Source organism: Opisthorchis viverrini, assembly GCF_000715545.1.
Source record: "Opisthorchis viverrini unplaced genomic scaffold opera_v5_59, whole genome shotgun sequence".
Classification (NCBI taxonomy): Eukaryota; Metazoa; Platyhelminthes; class Trematoda; order Opisthorchiida; family Opisthorchiidae; genus Opisthorchis; species Opisthorchis viverrini.
In genome coordinates this window covers 1,084,078-1,105,560 of record NW_008751715.1, presented here as the reverse complement: position 1 = coordinate 1,105,560, position 21,483 = coordinate 1,084,078, and the positions used below count along the sequence as shown (strand labels likewise).

The window sequence follows — 21,483 nt, the reverse complement described above, 5'->3', positions numbered from 1 at the left end:
TGTGCAGGGTGGAAACGGTCTAAGAGAGGTCAACCCGTAACCTTATGGCAAAAACGTGGAAGCCAAAGTCATGGGACTCAGTCGAACTGGCAATCGTCATGCACTCATACGAAAACCCGGAGATGTATGGATGGCTGGAGATGCAGAAACACAAGGACGAATCACATACCCACTTGTGCCCATGTATCGGAGTCCATTCCTTTCTTTCCTTCCTACCTTCCCGTTAGCCTTTACCCTCGTCCTAAACACTAGCGTAACTAGAACTACACATTTGCGCTTTGAGCTGTCACGTTCAAACCAAAACCCTCTCCAATTTATCATTCACGGGGTGAACGAAGCCATGACGATGGTTCTGATCACGTGAAACTGTGTTTTAACTGCGGTTGACTAACCGCCCAAAACTGTTGCTAAGGCGCTCCCGCATATGCTTCCCGTTTCACAGCTTTATAGCGCAAATACCAGAACATGCGTCATTCGTCATCTATCCGAAATAATGCAATGGGCAAAAGTGATAGAGTGTTTTCGACCTAGGAACACTGTACAACCTGTACACAGGTGATTGCCCTTGGTGATACTGATGATCCCGGTCCTAGAGAGGTCGTGTTGATGGGGTTGTATACTGTGTGATCCAATTTGTTCCCCAAAGACGGCAACACGAGAGGTTTGAATAAGGAACGCCCCATGGGAAGCTCCGTACTCAAGGAAATAAAGTGCTGACGGTTTGGAAGAGACACCAGGTGGCACACGGCGCGGTGAAAACCTAAAAGGTTTTGAAAGGCCGTTCTACAGACAACGCAAATTTGAGATCAAATAGAAAAAATTGTATCCATCGTGTTGCTTGAAAAAGACAGAACGATCAAACGCAAACGCTGGAAACAGGTCAGCGAATGTGTGGCCATGAAGATCACTGGTCATTGAATAGCCATAGAGAGAGAAATAATAAATCTGGCTGAGTATGCGCGAAAAGGAGGAATGGACGACATGAAAAGACTGTCACAGAAATGCGAGAGATCTGATTGGATAACTGTGGAAGGGAACGAAGATTAAAGAAGACAAAGAATGCAACAGGAGCATGAAGCATGGAAAGCAAGTGGAGAGAAAAATAGCATTGAACAGAGGCGGGCATAAGGCCTAAATAAGCTGGTCGTTGACTGAAAGTTCGATTGGTTCCAATCAAGGTAGACGCAGAAGCAAGCAGACGGCAGTTAACAAGTTTGGTCGACAGGTTTGCGGTCTAAAATGAAAGCGTACAGCTAGGTTATGGTAGCACTGAGGGTGAAAAAGGCCATGGAGAAAAGATAAACACACATCAAAACGTAAAACAGGCAACATGCAATTCATCACAAGACTGTGAATGCAATAGTTTTGTTCGGACAGCGAACGAATCTGTGGATTCATTAAAATTACCAGACTGTCGATCCTCATGGATCTCCAATCTAATAACAAGATGCCTGTGATAATCCGGTGTGAAGTCGTGTTAGACGTGCGCACACGATCGAAACTCTGGAGACATTCACCTTCAGGAAACAAACAACTGAACGAGTAATCAAAATTGCTGGTTACGGATCGGATTCGAAATAAGCGCTCCGAAACTGAACCATGAGTCCTGTCCAAAACGACAGTATAAGGGGGGAATGTGATGGGTGCACGAAAACGGAATCTGCATCTCTAGGTACGACAACGGTGTCCACACTTTTTCTAATGTTAAAATGTCTCAAAATACATCTAACCTCAGGATATCTTGGCTTCGTTACTCAATCACCATAAGATCTCTCTTGAGATTCCTGTAGTGTCAACTTAAGACTTTTATAGAGGCTGAAAAATGCTCGGTACTCTACGGTGAAAGCACAAAGAACCTCAAAAACAGAATGAAAGCACAGGAGTTTCTGAAGGTGGCAAGCGGAAAACGAAAGTGAGACTTCAATGTCCAACAGAATTCATATGTCGCATATTCATCAAAACACCTAATTTCATTTGCGATCTAGAAAACCTGGATAGTAGGATGAGGCTCAGTGAATGAATAACACGGGCCTGAAGCTGTAGCAGGCATATGTTCCTGTAGGAACCGTGCTCCAATACACGTTTACGTCCTATCAGGCGTCAATTAGCGGTTTCAGAAGAAGATCCATGAGAACTAACCAACAACTAGGGTCGTTTGTCCTGTTGTGAGTTCACTAAACAGACGCAGTCCACGTGATTAAACCAATCTTCTAATCTGATATAAACTGTATGCTTACATGTTTTTGAGGTTGATGGGACTACCAGAACGAAAGTAGTGTTCGAATCTGAATAAAATTCAAAAACCATAAATAAAATGAACAAAGTCAGGTGGCATGAACTGAACCTGTGTGGTTGACGGGAGCTTTTCTATTCAGGTGTAAGTATAACACACTGCTGATCAGCCAACAGTGCTTGAATCATGTCCTAGCCGGAGTGCTGTGGAATTCGGACTGCTGCCGATTTCCAAAAACGATAAAACAATGGTACACCGGGCTTTGCCTAACTTGGTAGTGCAGTGCCAAAAATACACAACTGGAACCTCAAAACCTCCTTGCCACTAACAAAGCAAACAGGAAATGTCGAGACCAGTGGTTGAGTGTGACAAAAATAAACTCAGGTAGAGTACGTAGATTTACTTCGAGCAGGAAGCAACAATGTTAGGTTTACAATGAGCTTACAGCCAAACAAAGGGTGGATAAACGGGAGAAGGAGAACGAAACCACTTCCCCATAATTAGCCTATAACACCCAAGCCTGAATGCTTCGTGTTTGCCACATTCAACACAGGGATCAGGAAACGATAGTAATCCCCACTTGAATGATCACACATAGTCGAGTTTTTTGGTGAATTACAGTCGCAAAGACTGAGGGAGTCAACAGATTCAACGCGCACTACCCGAAAAATTGACATGCAAACTGTGTGCGCGTGTGCAAGCGAGTTTCAAAATAAAAAGGCACTATATAACCGCGCAGTGAACTGGAACTGAAGTCGTTGTGTCCCAAAGTAACTGACGAGCGAACACTCGCAGGACGATTTCCGGTCGCTCGACAAGAGTCTGCCGTTTCAGAAGGAAGCAATAAACCTATTCACAGACGCTGTTCCCTTGCATACTCCTGTCAAGTGTGAATGACTCAAGAGCGAAAGGAACCTAGGTAGCCGTCCGTGCTTCGCCCGAACTAGCTGATAGAATCTAAATGAATTCGGTAAATCCTATTCCACCGCGCATTGAGAAAATAACAACATTGTCTGGATCGAACGATAGATCCAAGGGTTTGAAATCAAGTTACCAAGTGGGGTAGTGAACAAGGAGAACGAATATGAAACAATCACAGGGAAAATAGCACAAACGTCCCTCATACCTGAGTAATGCTCATAGGTTGGCAGGGAAATCTGTACATCATAAAATCGGTCCAAAAAAGAGTACCAAATGTCCTACTTCTTACGTTACAATAGTACCGGACTTTAACATCCTTTAGGATGTGGTGTCCAATATGGTGTGTGTCCAATAAGGTGTCCGTTCCTGAGAGAAGTCAGTTCACGAGGTAAATATAATTAAGATAAATTAATACCACAATGGACTCTGAACAGCATACACAGTAATCGTGCCTAAACAGACAAACGAGGATTTTAATACCGAAATCCATTTATGGTGCAAACCGACAGTCTAATGTCGTTCAGAGCAGAGAGTCACTCAAGTCACTGGTATCGTTCCTTATGACTAGGAATCCGTTGAGTCCGTTTCTAAGCTCTGGGTGCAGACAAAATAGCCGGGACAGTATTAGGTCACCAGCAACTTTTATGTGCTTCAGTCACATATGGCCCTTGATTTGCTCTAGTAAATTCGACGAACGACAGGAAAGATAAAGTTGTGTGCTTCTGGACAACAGTGCTTTTGTGAAGATTGCAGATGTATCCTAAAGTAGGGTAATATTGGGAGGTGTTCCTTTTCAGATCAGAGTAAAGCAAAATAGACAGAATTCTATAACGAAAATCGAACAAGCGATCCGGTACGAATGAAACCATTTGTGATAACATGGGAGACACAAATGTTATGCGCGAGTTCGGACGAAAAGAGTGAGGAACTGGATTTTGGTGATGGGTTAGTACAGCTACGTAAGCCCCGATCACGTCGTGACAAATGACGTATATTAGTGAAATACTGAAGCCTGAATGAGTTTTACAAGCTATTTCCATAAACAGGATCCGAAATAAATTCCGTCAAATAAATAGCCATGTACACAAAGCAACCGCGCAAAGTGGCTTTGTAGCATGGAAACAATTATTACGGTGACAGCTGACGCTTATCAGGCAACCGTGGTTCAGACATGTACCATGTAGGCCCAACCACCATCGTCTTCCAGAGAATGCATTGCTGTCCAAAGGTTCGCAGAGAAACAGTTATGACATGGAAACACAAAAGGAAAGCGTATCCAGCCAAGTCGGGTGCTGTTAGATCTTCGCGTCTAAGTGATTCTCCTTAGACGCAAACGAAAACTCAACAGAACATGGTATGCAGTTGGTCTCGTGCTGCCACTTTATAGTCTCCCAAGTGAAGATTGTTGGGCTGCTATTTTGTATGACACGCGAGGGATTCCCGATCATTCCCGTTGACGGTGCCTTACCATATGCTAAGCTCAGATGTGTTTACCTGAATTTGTTGCAAGAAACTTGTTTGAAACTTGGGTTTCAATGTCATCCCTGAGGACACGAGCCCATTTGAACTGACCCCGCGCCCGACTCTTTTCCTTCCATTCTTCACTATGACGTTCAATCACTTTTCACCCTTTTCAACTTCCAGGTGAAGAACCTGATTTTGTCGATTGCCTCATGTATCTCGCCCAAACAAAAGCTTCCGCCATGACATGGTGGTGTGGCTTGAGTGCTGTTTTGAGCCCACTGGACTATGACGGCTGGTCTTTCATTGCATACGGTGCAACCATATCAGGCCGAAGAGGAGTAGTCGGATGAAGCGCAGAGCCATCTTAGTAAGAATGACCGTAATACAAGGCAAAATAAAGACCGCCTGTGTCCTCTACGATGGAAGTGTGAAGGCGACAAGGTGCTTTCCCTAGGTGATAAGCCCATCTACATTTGTGGAAGCAACGATAATGATTTCGCACCAAATGACAGACGAGTTAGAAAAGGTCGGTCGCGAAAACAGTTCGACCGCCCAACGATTGGCAGTAATCGGTGAATAATCCAATACGGCCGAAATACATTTAAAATCTACCAAGAGCTCGATGTGGCTCCGAACGCATCCGCTTTTCACAGTAGCATCAAGTAAGACGTCCATGCTCTGTTGGTTGCGCTCTTGGGATAGGCTAGTCCTCTGCAATCAAATGGGTCAGAATGAATCGTGGGTTCCCGGTATAGCCATACAAGACTCCAGTTAGATCACGCACCTCAAAGCACTTAGAATGAGCCCAAACACCGCACATTTTGCTCTTATGGTAGCTTATGATGGTGATACAATGGTTCATTGCACCTAGGATGTGAGTTGCACTCAGCCTCAGAGCTGAAAGTACTGCATTCGACCAGACCCCAGCAAACAGTCGGCTTTGCACTGTACGGTTATCTAGTTCGATAAACATCGATGCAGTTTGACGTGATAAACATTGTTTACTCGTCGCATCGGCGTACGTCCCAACAGACTGACTGGAAAAGTCGAGCCCCGTTTTGGTCATCGATAGGAACGCATGTAGTCATCCGGATGAGTGATATCAATGCCTAAATTCGACGACTAAGCCCGGACCGTGCTCAGCTAAGCGGCAGATTAGGAATCGTGCTCGGTGCACGAATAATGGAGACTTCTTTAGATGTACGATCAAAATCGTCTACTTCTGGCCAATACGGCCTTTCAGCACAAGTGCTCAGACCGAGTTACTTGGTAGTCACCAAACGCAAATCAGTCATGAACTCAGTTGGATAATGTGGCTGTCAGTTACCGATAAAGAGCGCTAATTAAGGATTTCAGTTCCCTTTTGGGTATCCAACTCCGACTACGCCACTGTGCGGGCTCAGTTATAAGCTTACTTTACCCTCAGGATGATGCATGTCGAACCAGAGCAGTTACGTTTATCAACGTCGACCACTTTCAGATGTGACTTAGCTTAGGTTTTGCCCTGGCCGAGGATGCATCGACCATAGCTTTACCCTGAAACAGGTGGCCGAACAGCATTATTCTTCCAAACGTCTGACGTTGATCGGTCTTCATCGTCTGAACGCTGATTTTGACTATATGGATCGTCAGAAATTTAACAACCAGAGGTTCCTCTTCTGATTTTTTTATCCCTTGTGAGCGGACCGTGTATTAACAGTATTTTCCTTAGCTTAGTTCTCGGCTTGAGCCCCCAAGGCGGTGTTCACGTCAAAACAACCACCAAATGTGAACAACGTATATTAACGCCCAAGACGAAGTCAAGAACACTTGTACAGCCCTTCATACATAGTGTGAGCGGCGACAAATTTCTGGAAATTCTGACTCCCTCGGGACGCACCATTGTCACTGGCACTCGGCCAATACAGGGTCATAGCCGGCTATTGGGTCCAGTCTTTCAACCAATCAAACTCGGATTGATGCCGAACCGGCAAGTGTCCTGAAATTTTGGCCAATCTTCCGCCGAATAGGCAGCCCGGCCGTAGCAGCACCTCACTGCGAGCGGTAAAACGGGATCCGTTTGGAATTCCGCCTGACATCTGTTCTTCAAGTCTGTTGACGTAGCTTTGAAACCGAGGGTTCACTTGCAGTGGCCTCACTGGTTTGCGGATCCTGTTTGTGCACCGCCGCGGTCGTAAACCGTGCTTAGACTAGGCCTCCGACGAAACAGCTGATGGATTTTCCGCGATGGTGTTCAGAAGTATCTCTAGACGGTCCTGTGGGCAGGATATGCGCATCCGTCGGCCGGATTCGGTTTGTGTGCCGTATACGCCTAGCTGGGCCAACTTGAGCGCTTTGCCGCACCGGCGAAGGATAAGTGCTGGAATCCACGTATGGTGTCTGCCGCTGTAGCCACGAACAAACACCGTCCGGCCCTCGCTGAAAGAGCGTGCAGTTGCTCCACGATGCCGGTTGAACTGCTCCTCCATTCTGGTGTTGCGGTGACTAGCCTGTCGGATGGTGTCATGCGGTGTCTGAAACTTCCTTCAGAGCAGTGCATCTGCTGGTGACACTCCATCAGGCGAGTTGGGGTTTGGCGTTGCTCGATATGCCATCAGGAACCTTTCCAAAATCTCACCTGACTGCGAGCGGTAAAGCATGATTCGTGTGAAATTCTGCCTAACAGACCGTGTGCGACCCCCCGCGATACAGTAGGTTCCTGCTTGAGTTTAACACATTCAGTGGGGTACGATATGGCCGCCCGCTCTCGTAACATGGTAACTGGTCACACTCCAAAACAATGGCTAAATGAGTTGCGCAAGAATAATTTGCAAAGCCAAGAAAGGGCGAAAATACGATATAGGGACAGACTTCAGATGAATTCGAGAAACATCAATTTTAGAATTAAGGTCATGAGAAAATCTGGCGCTGAACAAAGCCACATGATGAAATCCCATATATTCATCATCATCATCATCATCATCTCATCATCATCATCATCATCATCATCATCATCATCATCATCATCATCATCATCATCATCATCATCATCATCATCATCATCCACAACATCATCATTGTGACAAAGTCCATGATTCAGTATGTTTCGATAATTGAACTGGACTACAGGCACAGAATGCCTGAATCAACAAACTATGGACCCTGTCGTACCTTCAGTTGAGTGGACGGGCATCACAGCTGACTGTTGCTTGGGTTTTTTCCGAATGGCGTCAAATGCGGCACCGAAAAGTTCATCTTCATCCACCTTTGGATTGGAGGCGTAAAATGCAGATCCAAGAGGTCGTGTGTCGTCGGAGGCACCATGCGACCATGTGACAGGAGTTTTACGACACGCGCTAGGAAAAGAGAGCGAAACGGAATCAGGAGGGGAATCAATATCACAAAGGATATATCAAATATGCAGTCTGGAGAGTCCTTCATAGCGCACAAACGACGCCTTAGAAACTGGATACAATGACGATACAAATCGGGCAGGAGAAATGAGTGATTAGGAAGGATAGGTAAGATATCCTATTGGGATAGACGAACTAGGCTTGACATTCGCCGCTTTGTGATGACAACGGATTGCTTGAGCAACCAAGTTGTCTAAAGGGCAGAAAGTCAACAAAAAAGAGTATCGATCGGAACAGACCAATCTAACTTTGAGCGATTCACCGTGTACACAAAGCGTCTGTAGCTTGATTAACGAAACATGCGCACAACATTTCGAAACAGGAGCGTGAGGCTCATCAGAAGAGGGAGGGCCAGATCCGGGTTGCTCAAAACGTGATGCTCTCCGAAGACAGTTCATCAAAAGTGCAATTTATGGGTGAGGATAGTGAAAATGATTGAGTTACTCAAAATCATATTTATTAAGGCTACACAGGCGCCGAACAGAGCACACAAGCATGAGTTGTGACCTGCATTCAAAAGGTGTGGTAGGAACTCCTCTGAACAACCCAAATTTGAATTGTTCCCAAGTGCGGTAAGTCTGCACCGGTTCTTTGATCGAGCAAGCAATAATGCCGGAGAATCATCAACTTATTCCAGTACAAGGTAGTTACTGTTCAACACACAAAGTAGTGCACATGTGAACACTGTGCAACGAATCGAAGTCAAACAGTAGTCCATTCCAAGGTGTGTTAATTAGCCACACATTAAAGGCTAGTCTAAAAACCATCATATAAATGGTTCTTCAGTAGATGTAAAACAAAGAGGTGAATCGTACCTGTCGTATGGATTTTCCGGGAAAGTCGAGTTGGATGGTCGAAGAGGAGGGCAATATGCCTTGTGACGGTTGAAAGGATACTGAAAGTGGGTAGTAGATGAGCTCGAGGTTGGTAGTGACATTAGACTCTGCACCTGCCGAAGTTGGTTGTTGAGTGGCATCCAGCTACCATCTGATGCGTCAGCTTTACTAGGTCGACAGTGGGGCTGAAAATAATAGGGAGAAATGCCTAAAGATGAGCGATGCCCATTAGGGAAAATAGTCAGGGAACTCACCACAGTCACTCAGGGAAGCTCGTAAAGTCATATTCTGTTATGGTATGATCCCGATTTCCACCAAGATTGATTTTATGTTATATCCAGCGAGTTTTGGTTATCCTGAGAGGCGGCAGCTGGGCACTGCATCTAGTCTCTGTTTGCAGACAACCAGGCTAATTTCACCACATGCCCATGTTTGTATATGGTGGGTGATCAGATCAGCTACTGGTCGACAGGTTCAAACATAAGGGGATTGTTGGAAATACCTATCAAATCAGGGAGGGTCCTGGAAAATTCGGAAGTTCCAAAGATCTGATCCACAGTGCAGAGGGCGATCTTAAGATGTCTTACACATCGGGAAGAATACGCAGTCCCAATCCTACTGGGCTACTTTATCGATCCCAAGTATCTATAGAAAATTTACTTACATCAGCTCACTTGAACTATACGACTCAATGTTCTCCCGAGGGCTAGAGGATCATATCATTACAACAAGCAATTTGGACAGTGTGTGCAACCGTCGACGTTAAAAGTAGTAAGTTGGAATTTCATAATGGTCTTTCGGCACCTAGAGGATGAGAAACCAAACGTATAAATATAACGCGCGAGTGTACTGGTGAAAAACGGAAGACCTGTCTTACAACTTAGAGTATACACTGCCCAAAAGAACGCATATGCTAAGAACCGGTTCATTCAAAATACTACAAGGAAACGCCCTTACTTACAAAAAACTGTATTCCCAGCAAGCAGAAAGAACAGTGCGAACGCTAATGGCATTCAGTACTTAGGAAGGGGGCAATTTGGAGGGTAACCGAAACAGAAGAGAACAGGAGTTGTTCTACAGTAAAAAAACTGTAGAGATAATTATCAAGGATGAAACGAACACACCAGATATAGTTGCGATAATGTCGGGTACCTAAGCGAGCAGAATGGACGCCATTAAGCGGGTACGAAAGTAATCCAACGAGTCATCGACTTACTTTGAGTATAAATATGGCTGATAAGACTATTTAATCGGAATCATCGAGATGGTATCGCAAACGGCCGCGGAAGAATAAAACGATCATGGGTGTTGTTGTGTTTACACCAACCATAAAAATATATGGAAATCATGCATTCTTGCAGTTTCTAATAGTAACTGCAGACACACAATTTTGCTTCCACATGTTTCCAAGGTCTGTAGTGCTTCCCTATTAGGTGCGCCTTAACTTAGGTGCCATTTCGCACCTTCATTGCTCGCAGTTAGGTGCCGCTACGGGCAAGAAGTCTGGTCCGCATTCGAATGGCCAAAATGTCCGGCCGCTCAAGGAAACAGATCAAAGCGAGCTCTGATTGGCCGAAAGTCCGGACACAGCAGCCAATCATGGTCCAGAATACGCCGAGTGCCGTCTTCCAATGACGCATCCAGAAAGCGTGAGAATTTCAAGAACGTTGTCCCGTGTATCCTTCATATACGAGGTGCTGTACACATGTTTTTGATCTGGTTTTGGACTTCAATATAAGTTGCACACTTTTGGTAGTTCTTTTGACGGGTACCCTAGCTTGAAAGGTTCAGACTGAGAACTAAGCTGAGAAAACACCCTTATTACAACTGGCTAACGGAAACCACAATATCCATTGAATTTAATTGAGCCCGGGAATAATTGCAGCAGCAATAATTTCAGCTTGAAGAGGCGCGGCTGAGGCTCATTGAACCAACGATTCGGAAATTGCATCTCAAGACATCAAAAGCCATTACCAGTGAGTTTCGTTTCTCCAGATGGAGTAGCTGCAGTCCCGATCACGGAGTTACCCTAGCTGAAAGGTTCAGACTGAGAACTAAGCTGAGAAAACACCCTTATTACAACTGGCTAACGGAAACCACAATATCCATTGAATTTAATTGAGCCCGGGAATAATTGCAGCAGCAATAATTTCAGCTTGAAGAGGCGCGGCTGAGGCTCATTGAACCAACGATTCGGAAATTGCATCTCAAGACATCAAAAGCCATTACCAGTGAGTTTCGTTTCTCCAGATGGAGTAGCTGCAGTCCCGATCACGGAGTTCAAGTTCAACCTGCTTTCTAGTCACACTTTTGGCTCCTGGTTCAAGCGGTACGAAGACGTGTTCAAAACTGCTTCTTCTTAGTTCGATGACGGATGAAAAGTCGGAATATTGCTGCATAAACTAGCACACCGGAGCACGAACAGTGTACCAATTTCATCCTCCCCGGATTTGCCCCTCGACCTCAGGCTTAGATGAAAGGATCAGAACATTGTCCCACATATTCAGCGATCAAACGCCGCTCTTCAAAATCCGTTACCAATGCCTCCAACTGGTCAAGAAAGATTATGACGATTTCATCACTTTTTCCGGTGTTACAGTGAAGCATCAGTGATGTCATGCTGTCGATGATGAATATGATGATGATGTCAATCGGGAATGCGAGCATTTCAAGCTCAGCCGAATGACAGAACCAGCTCAAATGCTTCAGTTTTGTATGCGGTATCCAGTGGTCCCAAGATGCAGAGGAAGCTGGTCTTTCATCAAACACCAGACAGCTGAAGCTAAAAAGGCTAGTAACAACCTGGACTACGTAAATCCAGTTTTCCTCAACTTCGTTCGTAATACGTTCACTAAGGCTTCGCATTGCATGGTTCAGTTAATTCCCCCAAATTTCTATCAATTTCAGTGTCTGAATGTCTGACGCGTTTAGGGGATGTCACTGACGACATTGATCAACATCAGTATACGGAAGTGAGGCAAAGCCTTTAAACAGATGATTCAGAGGCTCCTCCTTAAGGAGGACATGGCCCTAGTAGTATTAAAAGATAAATAAAGAAAATCGTTCAGCTGTAGCACCCTTTCGGTGCCTAGATGCTAGGTGACAGAGAGGCACGAGGGCTGGGATATTTCCAGGTTGCCCAATCCTAGACAGAGGAAGTCGAGAGGCAGAGGTGGGGTTTGAAACACGGACGTTCTGGTCAATAAATTCGAGTTGTAACCACTGAGCCATTCCGCCTCCCTAGTAGTAATGAATTTTAGTATATCTGCATGCCTTGTATGCCGTTGATTAATGTAGTGAGAGTCAATTAGGCTCAATATCTCTTTCCTGCTAATTGTTTCACAACCACAGTCGTTGAGATTTGTAAGAATGTATAACATACGAGGCTTCAGAAATATTCTGACTGCTGTTGCCGTCAAATTTTACTACGTGCCACTAACAAAATAGCCCTGCAGTTGATGGTTTAATTCTGTCTACCGGCTAGGTATCGATTATTTGGCTAACTTAATGAAACGTTGGAAACCACAGCTATTCACTGAAAACTGAAGTGTCTCGGAATCGATGAATATCATGCTTAAACTGGGGTTGTTCTAAGGGGGAGTATCAACAGCGGGGGTTCAGCTCTGAGCAAAGCCCACTTCCGAGCAATGAAATAAAGTCAAACACATGTCTGCTTTAACCAGTGTTCGTTGCTGAGTGGCAGTCTATGTCTATATAATCTATTAAACCATAGAGTTGTTGCCGTCTACTCAGACATTGTGGGTCATGCACGGATGGCTTGTGAAGACGGAGAAGTAAGCGAGATTTGCAAAAACTGGCTTTCAGTTCATTGTTCCTTTGCACGAGTTATTTTCACTGTAAGAAGTTCAACAGTGAAAAATCGGAGTCACAATCATCTTCTCGTTTGAGGGTTGCGCGGGAAAGACTGAATATGTAAAAAAAAAATACAACCCATTAGTAGAAAAACGCTAACTCTCATTGGGAGGTGACACAAATACGACGTCCCGTTTTAATCATGCACAAGTAGATGAGCTCGACAGAAGATGCCGTTCGGACTTTACTTCGTGTAGTCAGTTGTTTTTAGGAACGACAAGCGATTTCAAAAGACGGCAAGCTACCTTCAAAGACTCGTTCTCATTCGTCCGAAAAAATAGCAAAAACAGCAAACTACAAGAAAAATATCTGTTATCCTTACCGGACTTGCAAAACCTGATTGAACTTCGGCCGTTTCAGTCGATGACTTCACCATTAATTGAGACCCTTCGGTGAATCGAGATACGCAACTAACATCCACACTCCATGTGCGATGGTGACCACGATGAGTATCAAGGTTGGGAGGAACCAGGTTCGTAGGTTGCACCGTGGATGAGTTTCGGGTTGGAAACAGATCGTTGGAAAAATCAGCTTCCCAGGGCTTTCACGAGGTAGAGAAGCAATCGATAGACAGGGTATCCGTTTAATTATAGGATTAAAAACTCAGAGGTTTAAAGGTAGATCAGGTGCCTATAGGTTCATGCCTTAAAAAAGAACACGACACCTCAGGAACAATGAGTCGACAATTGTAACTGAATAGTCAGGACTAATGTGTATGATGGGTGAAACCCAGCGTCTTGTCACAGTTTTTGCTTAAAAGACAAGTCCGCTGACCGGCTTCGGAAAAATTTTACTAGACAGATTTGAAATAAGTCACTCATGACGATAAACAGCGGCCCAAAAGTCGAGTTTCGAATGCTGCGAGTTTATACAACCAACGCGTGGTGAATGACCAACCAACAGTACCTGAAACAGTTTGTGGATGTTGACTGCAAAATTAGATAACCAGGTTAGGTTTGGTAATTTCCAAATGGTCTTCCACCTCTTGCATCGCTCGTATAAAGAATAGAGAAAGGACAGGTTATGAACAGCTCGCATTAGTCATACCATAACGTAGGTCTTCCAAACAGCCGCCCGCGAACAGGATCCTGCCGGCCGTCACTGGGGATTAAGGCAGAAAACATTTCCTTCTCGGGTCAAACAATGCGGAACTGATTGAGCAAAACAAGGTAGAGTGATTTTACACGCACAGCCACTTTATACACATAGATGAGCCTGGTGAGCTACAGTAGCCTATTTGGAATCAAGGATGTACGAAACCATAGCCGAAAAAAGCATCTTCAAGTAAGTACAACCTTTTCACGCTGCAAAGTTCAGTAGCGTCAACTTCGATGCATAACAGCTGGACGACGAAACACTTTTGGTGTGGTAGGACAGGCTGTATGTCAGTTTAAAAATCGTAACCCATCGAAGCTCGGATTTATAAGTATGATACAACACCAAAAGGTGTTCTCTGATAATACTTTTCAATCTCTTGAGTTGTGAAACCCGTCGCGTCTTGTAGTGAAAGTCAACTGAAGCTAGGAGCTCCATCACCCCCGGTTTCAAGCTCTACTTGAACGCATTGGTTCTAGTGTCTGGGTTGCCCGTAGCTCAACGGTTCAGGTCCCGATTCTACGAGCTCCAAAGTAAAACTGATATGCTTTTCCGAAGAAACAATAAAATGAACTGGTCTTTATTCGATATTTCGTCCCACAAGTGAAGTCAATCTATACCAAAAAGCCGAAAAGCAGAGTACAGTGGCTTCATTCTTGTTGGGAACTACTGACAGTCAGCATATGACGAACCTCTAGAGGAATGAGAACCTGTGACCTCCTGATTAGTAGCGGGGGCCTACACCGTTTGACCACGGGCGACAGTGTGATGAGCACGCAGCTGGACAGAATATAGAATTTCAATCATGCGATTCACCTCAGGTGGTCTCCGAGCAGCTTACAGTTTTTGGTAGCATGATGGGATTGGGTAACTTCAATCGCTATTTCATCCGCTTATGGCCGAATAGTATAACACCCAACCACTAAGCGAAAGGTCCCGCATTCGAATCTCACCAGAAATTCGTGAAATGCACATTGCTACTGATTTCAAATGAGGTTGGAGGGGCTATAGTGCTTTTTCAGCACACAATGGTCTGACATACGAGACGCTATCACGATTGAATTTACCGTATCTCCTCACAGTATCAGCAGAGGATTGGACATGGTGAGCGTAAAATAACACCCTTAGTTTGGCAGTACTGAAACATTCTTAGCCTATTTTGCGTCCGATCCGCAGAAATTGAACTTAGAACTGAGTAACGATTTTTTGGAAATTATAGGATGATTTTGAGGGAAAATTGCCTTTGAAAAACAAAGACAATTTCAGAAGCCTGCGTCACCTTCAGTGTGATTAGAAATTTCGGGAGTAAATTACGATGGACTTGAATATTTTTCTCGTTCAAATGCCAAACCTAGTTAGAGGAGTAATTTCACGAGCGGTCTTTGAAATCGGACGAAAAAATGATGACATCCGGTCGGTTTAACATCCTACGGAATTGAATGCTGGAGATTCTGCGATTGAACTGCACGTGGAACTTGTTCGTGTGCAACCGAATCAAATGTTAGGTGAAAATCATGTAAAGATAGAGCTTCATGAAATTTTTTCGAATTTTGCGATGTTGAAATAGCTACCTGATGAAACATTGAGACGACAGACATTCCGCGTGATGGGAACAATTTGCTTGATTTCACAATAAAATCAGGCGACAAAAACACATCTCATAGCTTGGATATGTAGAATAAAGACTCTCCAGAGCGAATGCCGGTAAGACCGATACAATATCGTCGCTCTAAGGTGCAAGGAGGCCGTAGACCTTACAGTGGTGGGGCGGGTAACACTGAAAAATCTATCCAAGCTCATACTATCAAAAATGCGGATCTATCTCTACAGCTGATACAGCGGAATTCGTCCAGCTCAAGCAGTTGCTGTAGAGATTTAGTATGCACGCCAGTACTGATGTCCGGGGAAGCGGTGGTGGCGGTTATGGTGCACGAACACAATGCGGTGGAGAAAGTGCGGAATGCTAAACTAATACAAGTGTCACAGCCGACTGTGCGACTGTGATACGGAACTTCATTTTGCACTTCTATCGGGACCTACTGTGAATCAGGCCAAGCCGATAGTCGAAATTAGTGGAATAATGCGCGAATAAGCCGTATTGGTTAAACATGCACGTTTCAACTCAGCTAAGCTTAAACTGTAATGAATGGGCGAAAAACACTGTCGTAAGGTTTGTGTCGTCTTTATGCAAAATATAAAGCCCTAACCTTAACATGGTGAAAGCATTGCGACTCTCAGCACCCAGTACTATCCCAAGTAGGCACTGTGACCTTGACTTACGACTGTCGGACCAGAGAACAGACACGCTGACTTCATTTCATGTGATAAGCTTGAACAACATCGTAAAATGCTCTCCAACGAACGCTTGACAAAATTAATTCAAAAACTCAGTACATATGTGATATTATGCACATCTGCTTACTGGACATTATTTCCGGATTTCTGGAAGACGGTAACAAACGGCCATCCTCCCATCGGGTCCTCATGGTGTCAAAGACGCCGACTAAGTTGGTTTGAACTCAGTTATGGGGATGCAATTTCTATTTGATCGGTTGCCCTGGTTACGTTTTTGTGTAACTATCACAACCCACAATGTTTAGTGACCCAGATAAACTAAGATTATGTATCTACAGGACAGAATTGTTACCGTGGGGACGTGCTATCTCGGTGACGGGAACCACAAAACTCTGAACAGCGCCCAAAACACCGCCTATGAACTGAATTCTGTGTGTTCTGGGCCTGTTAGAGGCTGAATAAATCCCGTGAAAGTGGGTTGCACGTGACCTTGAGTAAATCCTTTGTTAGCATAAGCAACCACAATGAGGCAAAATTCTGTTGCTATGCGACACAGGTGGGATGACCTACACGTGCGAGTTGACGACACAGTAGGAAAGATCTAAGTCATGGGAACTATCCCTTAAATTCAAAATATCAAAGGTTTTAAGTTAAACCATGGAGTTAATAATTCAGCTGGAAACACCAGTGATCATTTTGTTTGTTCCTCACGTCTAACCTCCATCAAAGTCTTCGAAGACCCCATAATCTGAAAATAAAACCGAGTTTACAGTTGCTGCTTTCAGCCCGATAACAAAGTGGTCAAAAATGCTACAATAAATGATCACAGCCAGCCCTCAGAGAGCGGAAAGTTTGTAACGGAATCCAGTACCTCATGTTCTTCATGCTCCAGAATCGTCGTTTGACAGAGTGGCTTTTGGTAATCGTCCACAAACGGGTCGGGCTGAGCAGAGGAACTACCAAAACTGTCCAAGTTCTGTTGAGGAAGCGTTCGAACGGTTGAGGAGGGTGGTGGTGGTGGTTTTATAGGCGTTACACAATTTTCAGTTGTTACAGATCCCATCTGGACACCCCTTGGCCGTTGTCGTGGTGCGAGGGTGATGCTGTTGATAGAAAAGGGGGTGGCGAGTTGGCTCCCACTTGACAAGACCGAAGACCTGGGAAAGACATAAAACAGATGAGCTAGAGGTCCGGTAAAAACAAACAAAAGTGGCTCGCAAGGAAACTACTCACCGTTTAGCGGGCTCATGTACTAGAGGCTGGGTTCGTAAGGCTTTCAACTGAGATTCGCGCGGAGGCAACGAGAGATCTTGCCAATGGGGGACGGGCAAATTCTAAGGAGTAATGAAGTGTGATCAAAATAGTGACCGTCATGGTGAAATAAGACGCAACAAAACTTTCTCTCAAAAAGGATATCTCCATCCTTACCCGTAAACTTTGCAGTTAATAAAGAAATCATCTCTAATACCATCTGTTGACCCACTGAAATGCTACAGATAAATGTTTATTAATGTTGCAATCACATAGCTATTTGTCAACGTCACCTCAAACGATTACCCAGGGCGCAAAACAACTACAGGACATCATCGTTCCCACACAACCAAGCCACTGTGCAACCAGAAACAGATATTTTTTTTTTCATTCTGGAGCGACGATGGGAATCAGGGCTATAAATTCGAAAATAAATCAGGCGGTGCATAAGATAGATAGCATAACAATAATGCCATGATGACCAATGCCGTGTTGGTAACAAATGTGTGGTACTTCTGAAACAGCTCTGTAAATACAAATTTAGCGGAATGAGAAGCAATCCTGGGATCTCAATATCTGACATGGCTCTACTGAGAAACTGTGAAATTCTTTGGTAGTGTGTAGGCAAATCGAGGAAAAGTAAATAGAATGAGACAGAATAATGGTTTTATTCATGGTCAGTTAACGGGAGGTGGCAGCATGACGAATAAAGGCAACCATTAGGATGGCTCCTCGCCCCAATTCATCAACAAGCCTCAGGAGTTAAATCGTAAAGAACAAAGAAGCAAACAAACCGAGAAAACAATACCTCAGAAGGAAGGGGTGCAAGACAACCCCGGTATATCCACATTACCACTCTGCCAGCTCATTAAACGTGGAGAAAAGGGAAGCATGGCAATTATGAAAAGCATCATACGAGGGAACTAATATATGGACGTTGAGAACTAAACAGAACGTTCGGAGTCTTGTGCTTTGTTTACTTCTTAGGCAGCACGTACTGCCAAATAAACTCTCGTTTCAATGATAATTGTTCCGAACAGGGAATATGGAAAAACAGTACCCAGCTGAAATCAATAATCACCAAAGCAATCGAGGATAATTCTACTGAAAACAGTTTTGAAACTATTCACAACGCGTTGCTATCTTGCTAGTTTCACGAACAAAGTTAGCGTAAGGTTTTTACCTCCGTTTGGATTTCTCTTGCTGTCGGCCTACGCACGGAAGATTAGCAAGCGGCGAGGCCCAATCAGCTTTCCTTTATTACCGTTAGGCTGTAACACCCTATCGGCGCCAAGCTACCAAAGGAAGCTCGATACTGCCACATTGCCCAAGCACAAACATGGGAGATGGAGATCCAGAGGTCGGGTAAGAACCACGAACCTTTCGGTCAGTAAATTTGCCCTCTTTCTACTTCGTTCGAAGAAAAATTATTGTGCTGAAAGGATATACAACCTAATACCAATAAAGCTAACAAATGCTTTTTCCTGTGTAATGACATCTAGGAGGTTCGTAGTAAGTGATTCAATGGCTCTCTCCTGGAGCAGGTGGTTTTTTCTCAGGGTAAGATAAGGGCCAGCAGCGGAGTACTGTCAGGAAGGTCAAATTTCTGGAGATCATCGCAGAATAACCGAAACTTAATGAAATCCTCCAACCCCACTAAAAGCTGATCAAACAGCCTTCAATCAAAGTCATACAGGGTGAGATAGCCTTGGATCAAGGTCAGACAATGTCCCCCCCCCCCGAAATATATAGCGCAAGGCTGTTGTGCTTTCCGCACTCACTAGATTGTGTTCCTTATCGGCATGTCTTTTTTCGGCAATAGGCACCGGAGCAATCAGATATACCAAGCGTAGAACCTAATCTGCAATCCAGGGGTTCCAATTCAGTTCGGTCAGATCGCGCGACTGAACAACCCATACATCAAGGCTCACTGGAGTATACCCGAAGTAACTGGCTAAATATATTTATCTGCAAGTAAAACTGCTGTTAACAGGAAACTCAAGTGAATTTCAGATGAATGAGTAGCGTATTACATCAACAAAATATACATGAAGTAGTTTTTTGGTAATGAAGTGCAATTTCAACCATTGTCTACAGAACTAGCACAATCGTCTCAATGCACCATTCTGTCGCATTGCCTCCATGTTGTCGAGGAATACAGTAATAAGTGCATCGCTACGTTGCAAGACAGAGGTTAGAGTCTGAGTCATACGTGTGCTTACCCATAAGGAAGCATTGGGTTACGATACCCTGTACTATGTCCAGCACCCCTAGAGCGGAAAAACAAACCAAGTCCTTCTGGGGATTTAAATCATTGCACAGCGTTAAAGAATACTAATGAACGAATATGATCTAAAGCTCGGATCACCCCAAATTCGCCTCGGCAATCATTTTGAATTTGAGAATCGCCAAAAGCCATCCCATGAATGATACGAGTGAAAGAAATGAATCCGGAAGTCAAGACAAAGAAAACACAGGAGCAAAAAAACCTAGTTCATTACCAGATTCCCAAATAGACATGAGTCTCTAGAGTGTTCTATGAACGACGTGCCGTACACCAATGCATTCATCAAAAGATGGCATCTATTAAAGAGTATTTTTAGAAGGAATACATCCACCACGAGGGAAAGCATTTGAATAAATCAACGCTCCCGTGGGAATACAGCGATGCGGTAAACCAAACCTGGTTTTCATTTGCTTCCTAAGTATCATGAGAAAAGATAAAAGTGGAATTCCGGGTCTACTATTCCTGGCCTCAATCTGTGTCTCGAATTCTGTTGGGCATTTCTACATATTCCGTATTCCTTTCGTAAAAACAGGACAACAAGGAAACACCATACCGATCCCAGGCAATACTGAGGAAACCTGAAGCCTCGTGTAGGAAAATTTCAGCCTAGAGCTTAAGAGTTGAGTAACTATAAGCTGGGCAGCACCTTGTAAGATAAGAACAAAGCGGAAATTCACGTACGTTGAGATTCTGGGCTGGATTGGGGCGGGCGGTGAGAGAGAAGGCGAGGGCAGATACCTGAAATATATCAGGTCGTTTTGCAGCATCGATCTGCAGCAAATAGCCTGCAATGAAAATGAGAAAATGGGAAGGCCACTGGCAAAATGATATGCACCCAAACACGGTTATCCAAGATATATAAAGCACCATCAATTTCAAGATGAACTACGCTTGTTGAAGAATCGGAAAAACCTGCGTCGAAATCTACCATGCTGGTTTACGTCAAGGTTTGATCGATGCACACCAGGATCCGTATGCCAACCGGCAACATTCAGTAGTATATACGCTGGTCAACTAACAACTGTCCCACCTTTAAAGCCGAAATCCAACACCGAGGAACTCAGTCCCATTGACATCGACTAATAGTGCAATTTCACGGGAAGTTCCGCTCATGCATTTATTCTACAGAGCTCCAAAAAATGAGTATTTTTCCACCATCATAATCAATCTCGCCAAAATGCTCGGTTTGGTGTACTAAAGCCGATATCTGGCTGCACAGTAAGGTCAAATGCTTCACGAGCTGGAAGGTTGCATACCTGAAGAAATGAGTCCTTTGGTGACTATCAGATGCGGACTACTGACCACTGTTAGTAGGCTGTAATAAGTGGAAAACAAAAACAGCCGCAAAAATTGCAAAAAGGCACTCCTACATGCTGTACCAATCATAAACGAGGGAAAATTAATAGCGGATGGTTAATAGGACCCAGACGCGTACACTCAGGCATTAGGAAACCTAATATTACCACTGACTATGAAGAATATACCGGAAGTGGAAATACTGGAACATAACAACGAAGTCGTACGGCAGTGAAGCATCGGCGTCGAACATTGTTGTCATGCTGTCTATAATGATGATGATCCAACCAACCCAACAGCTCGTGTTGGTGGTACATAAGTCAAACAATCCGAGCCGGCGCACCCAGTGACAAAAATAATCCATTCATAGGTCATAGACAAAAATAGTAGGGAGATATCCCTCATAACCAACTAGCTGATAGATCGCGTTGGAATGAGTAGCATGCACACTGTGAGCATGCAGCTGAGAAACAACGAGCTTTTAAGTGACAAACAAACGAAAACTCTACCAATTGTAAACCATGGTAAACCATCAGCGAT

At 44.2% G+C, this 21,483-nt stretch overlaps 1 protein-coding gene across 1 annotated transcript in view; it reads right to left on the bottom strand.

Moving 5' to 3' along the window:
- Window positions 1-814: 814 nt before the first annotated feature.
- The window catches only part of T265_03885 (hypothetical protein), a gene marked incomplete at both ends in the record, with an annotated part of 37,257 nt that continues 16,588 nt past the window's right edge, over window positions 815-21,483 (bottom strand). The window contains 7 exons of the mRNA XM_009168477.1: window positions 815-1,234; window positions 7,769-7,953; window positions 8,826-9,031; window positions 13,042-13,260; window positions 16,981-17,266; window positions 17,343-17,443; window positions 20,329-20,432. Coding sequence (XP_009166741.1) covers window positions 1,206-1,234; window positions 7,769-7,953; window positions 8,826-9,031; window positions 13,042-13,260; window positions 16,981-17,266; window positions 17,343-17,443; window positions 20,329-20,432 — 1,130 coding nt within the window. The remainder of the gene's footprint in view (window positions 1,235-7,768; window positions 7,954-8,825; window positions 9,032-13,041; window positions 13,261-16,980; window positions 17,267-17,342; window positions 17,444-20,328; window positions 20,433-21,483) is intronic.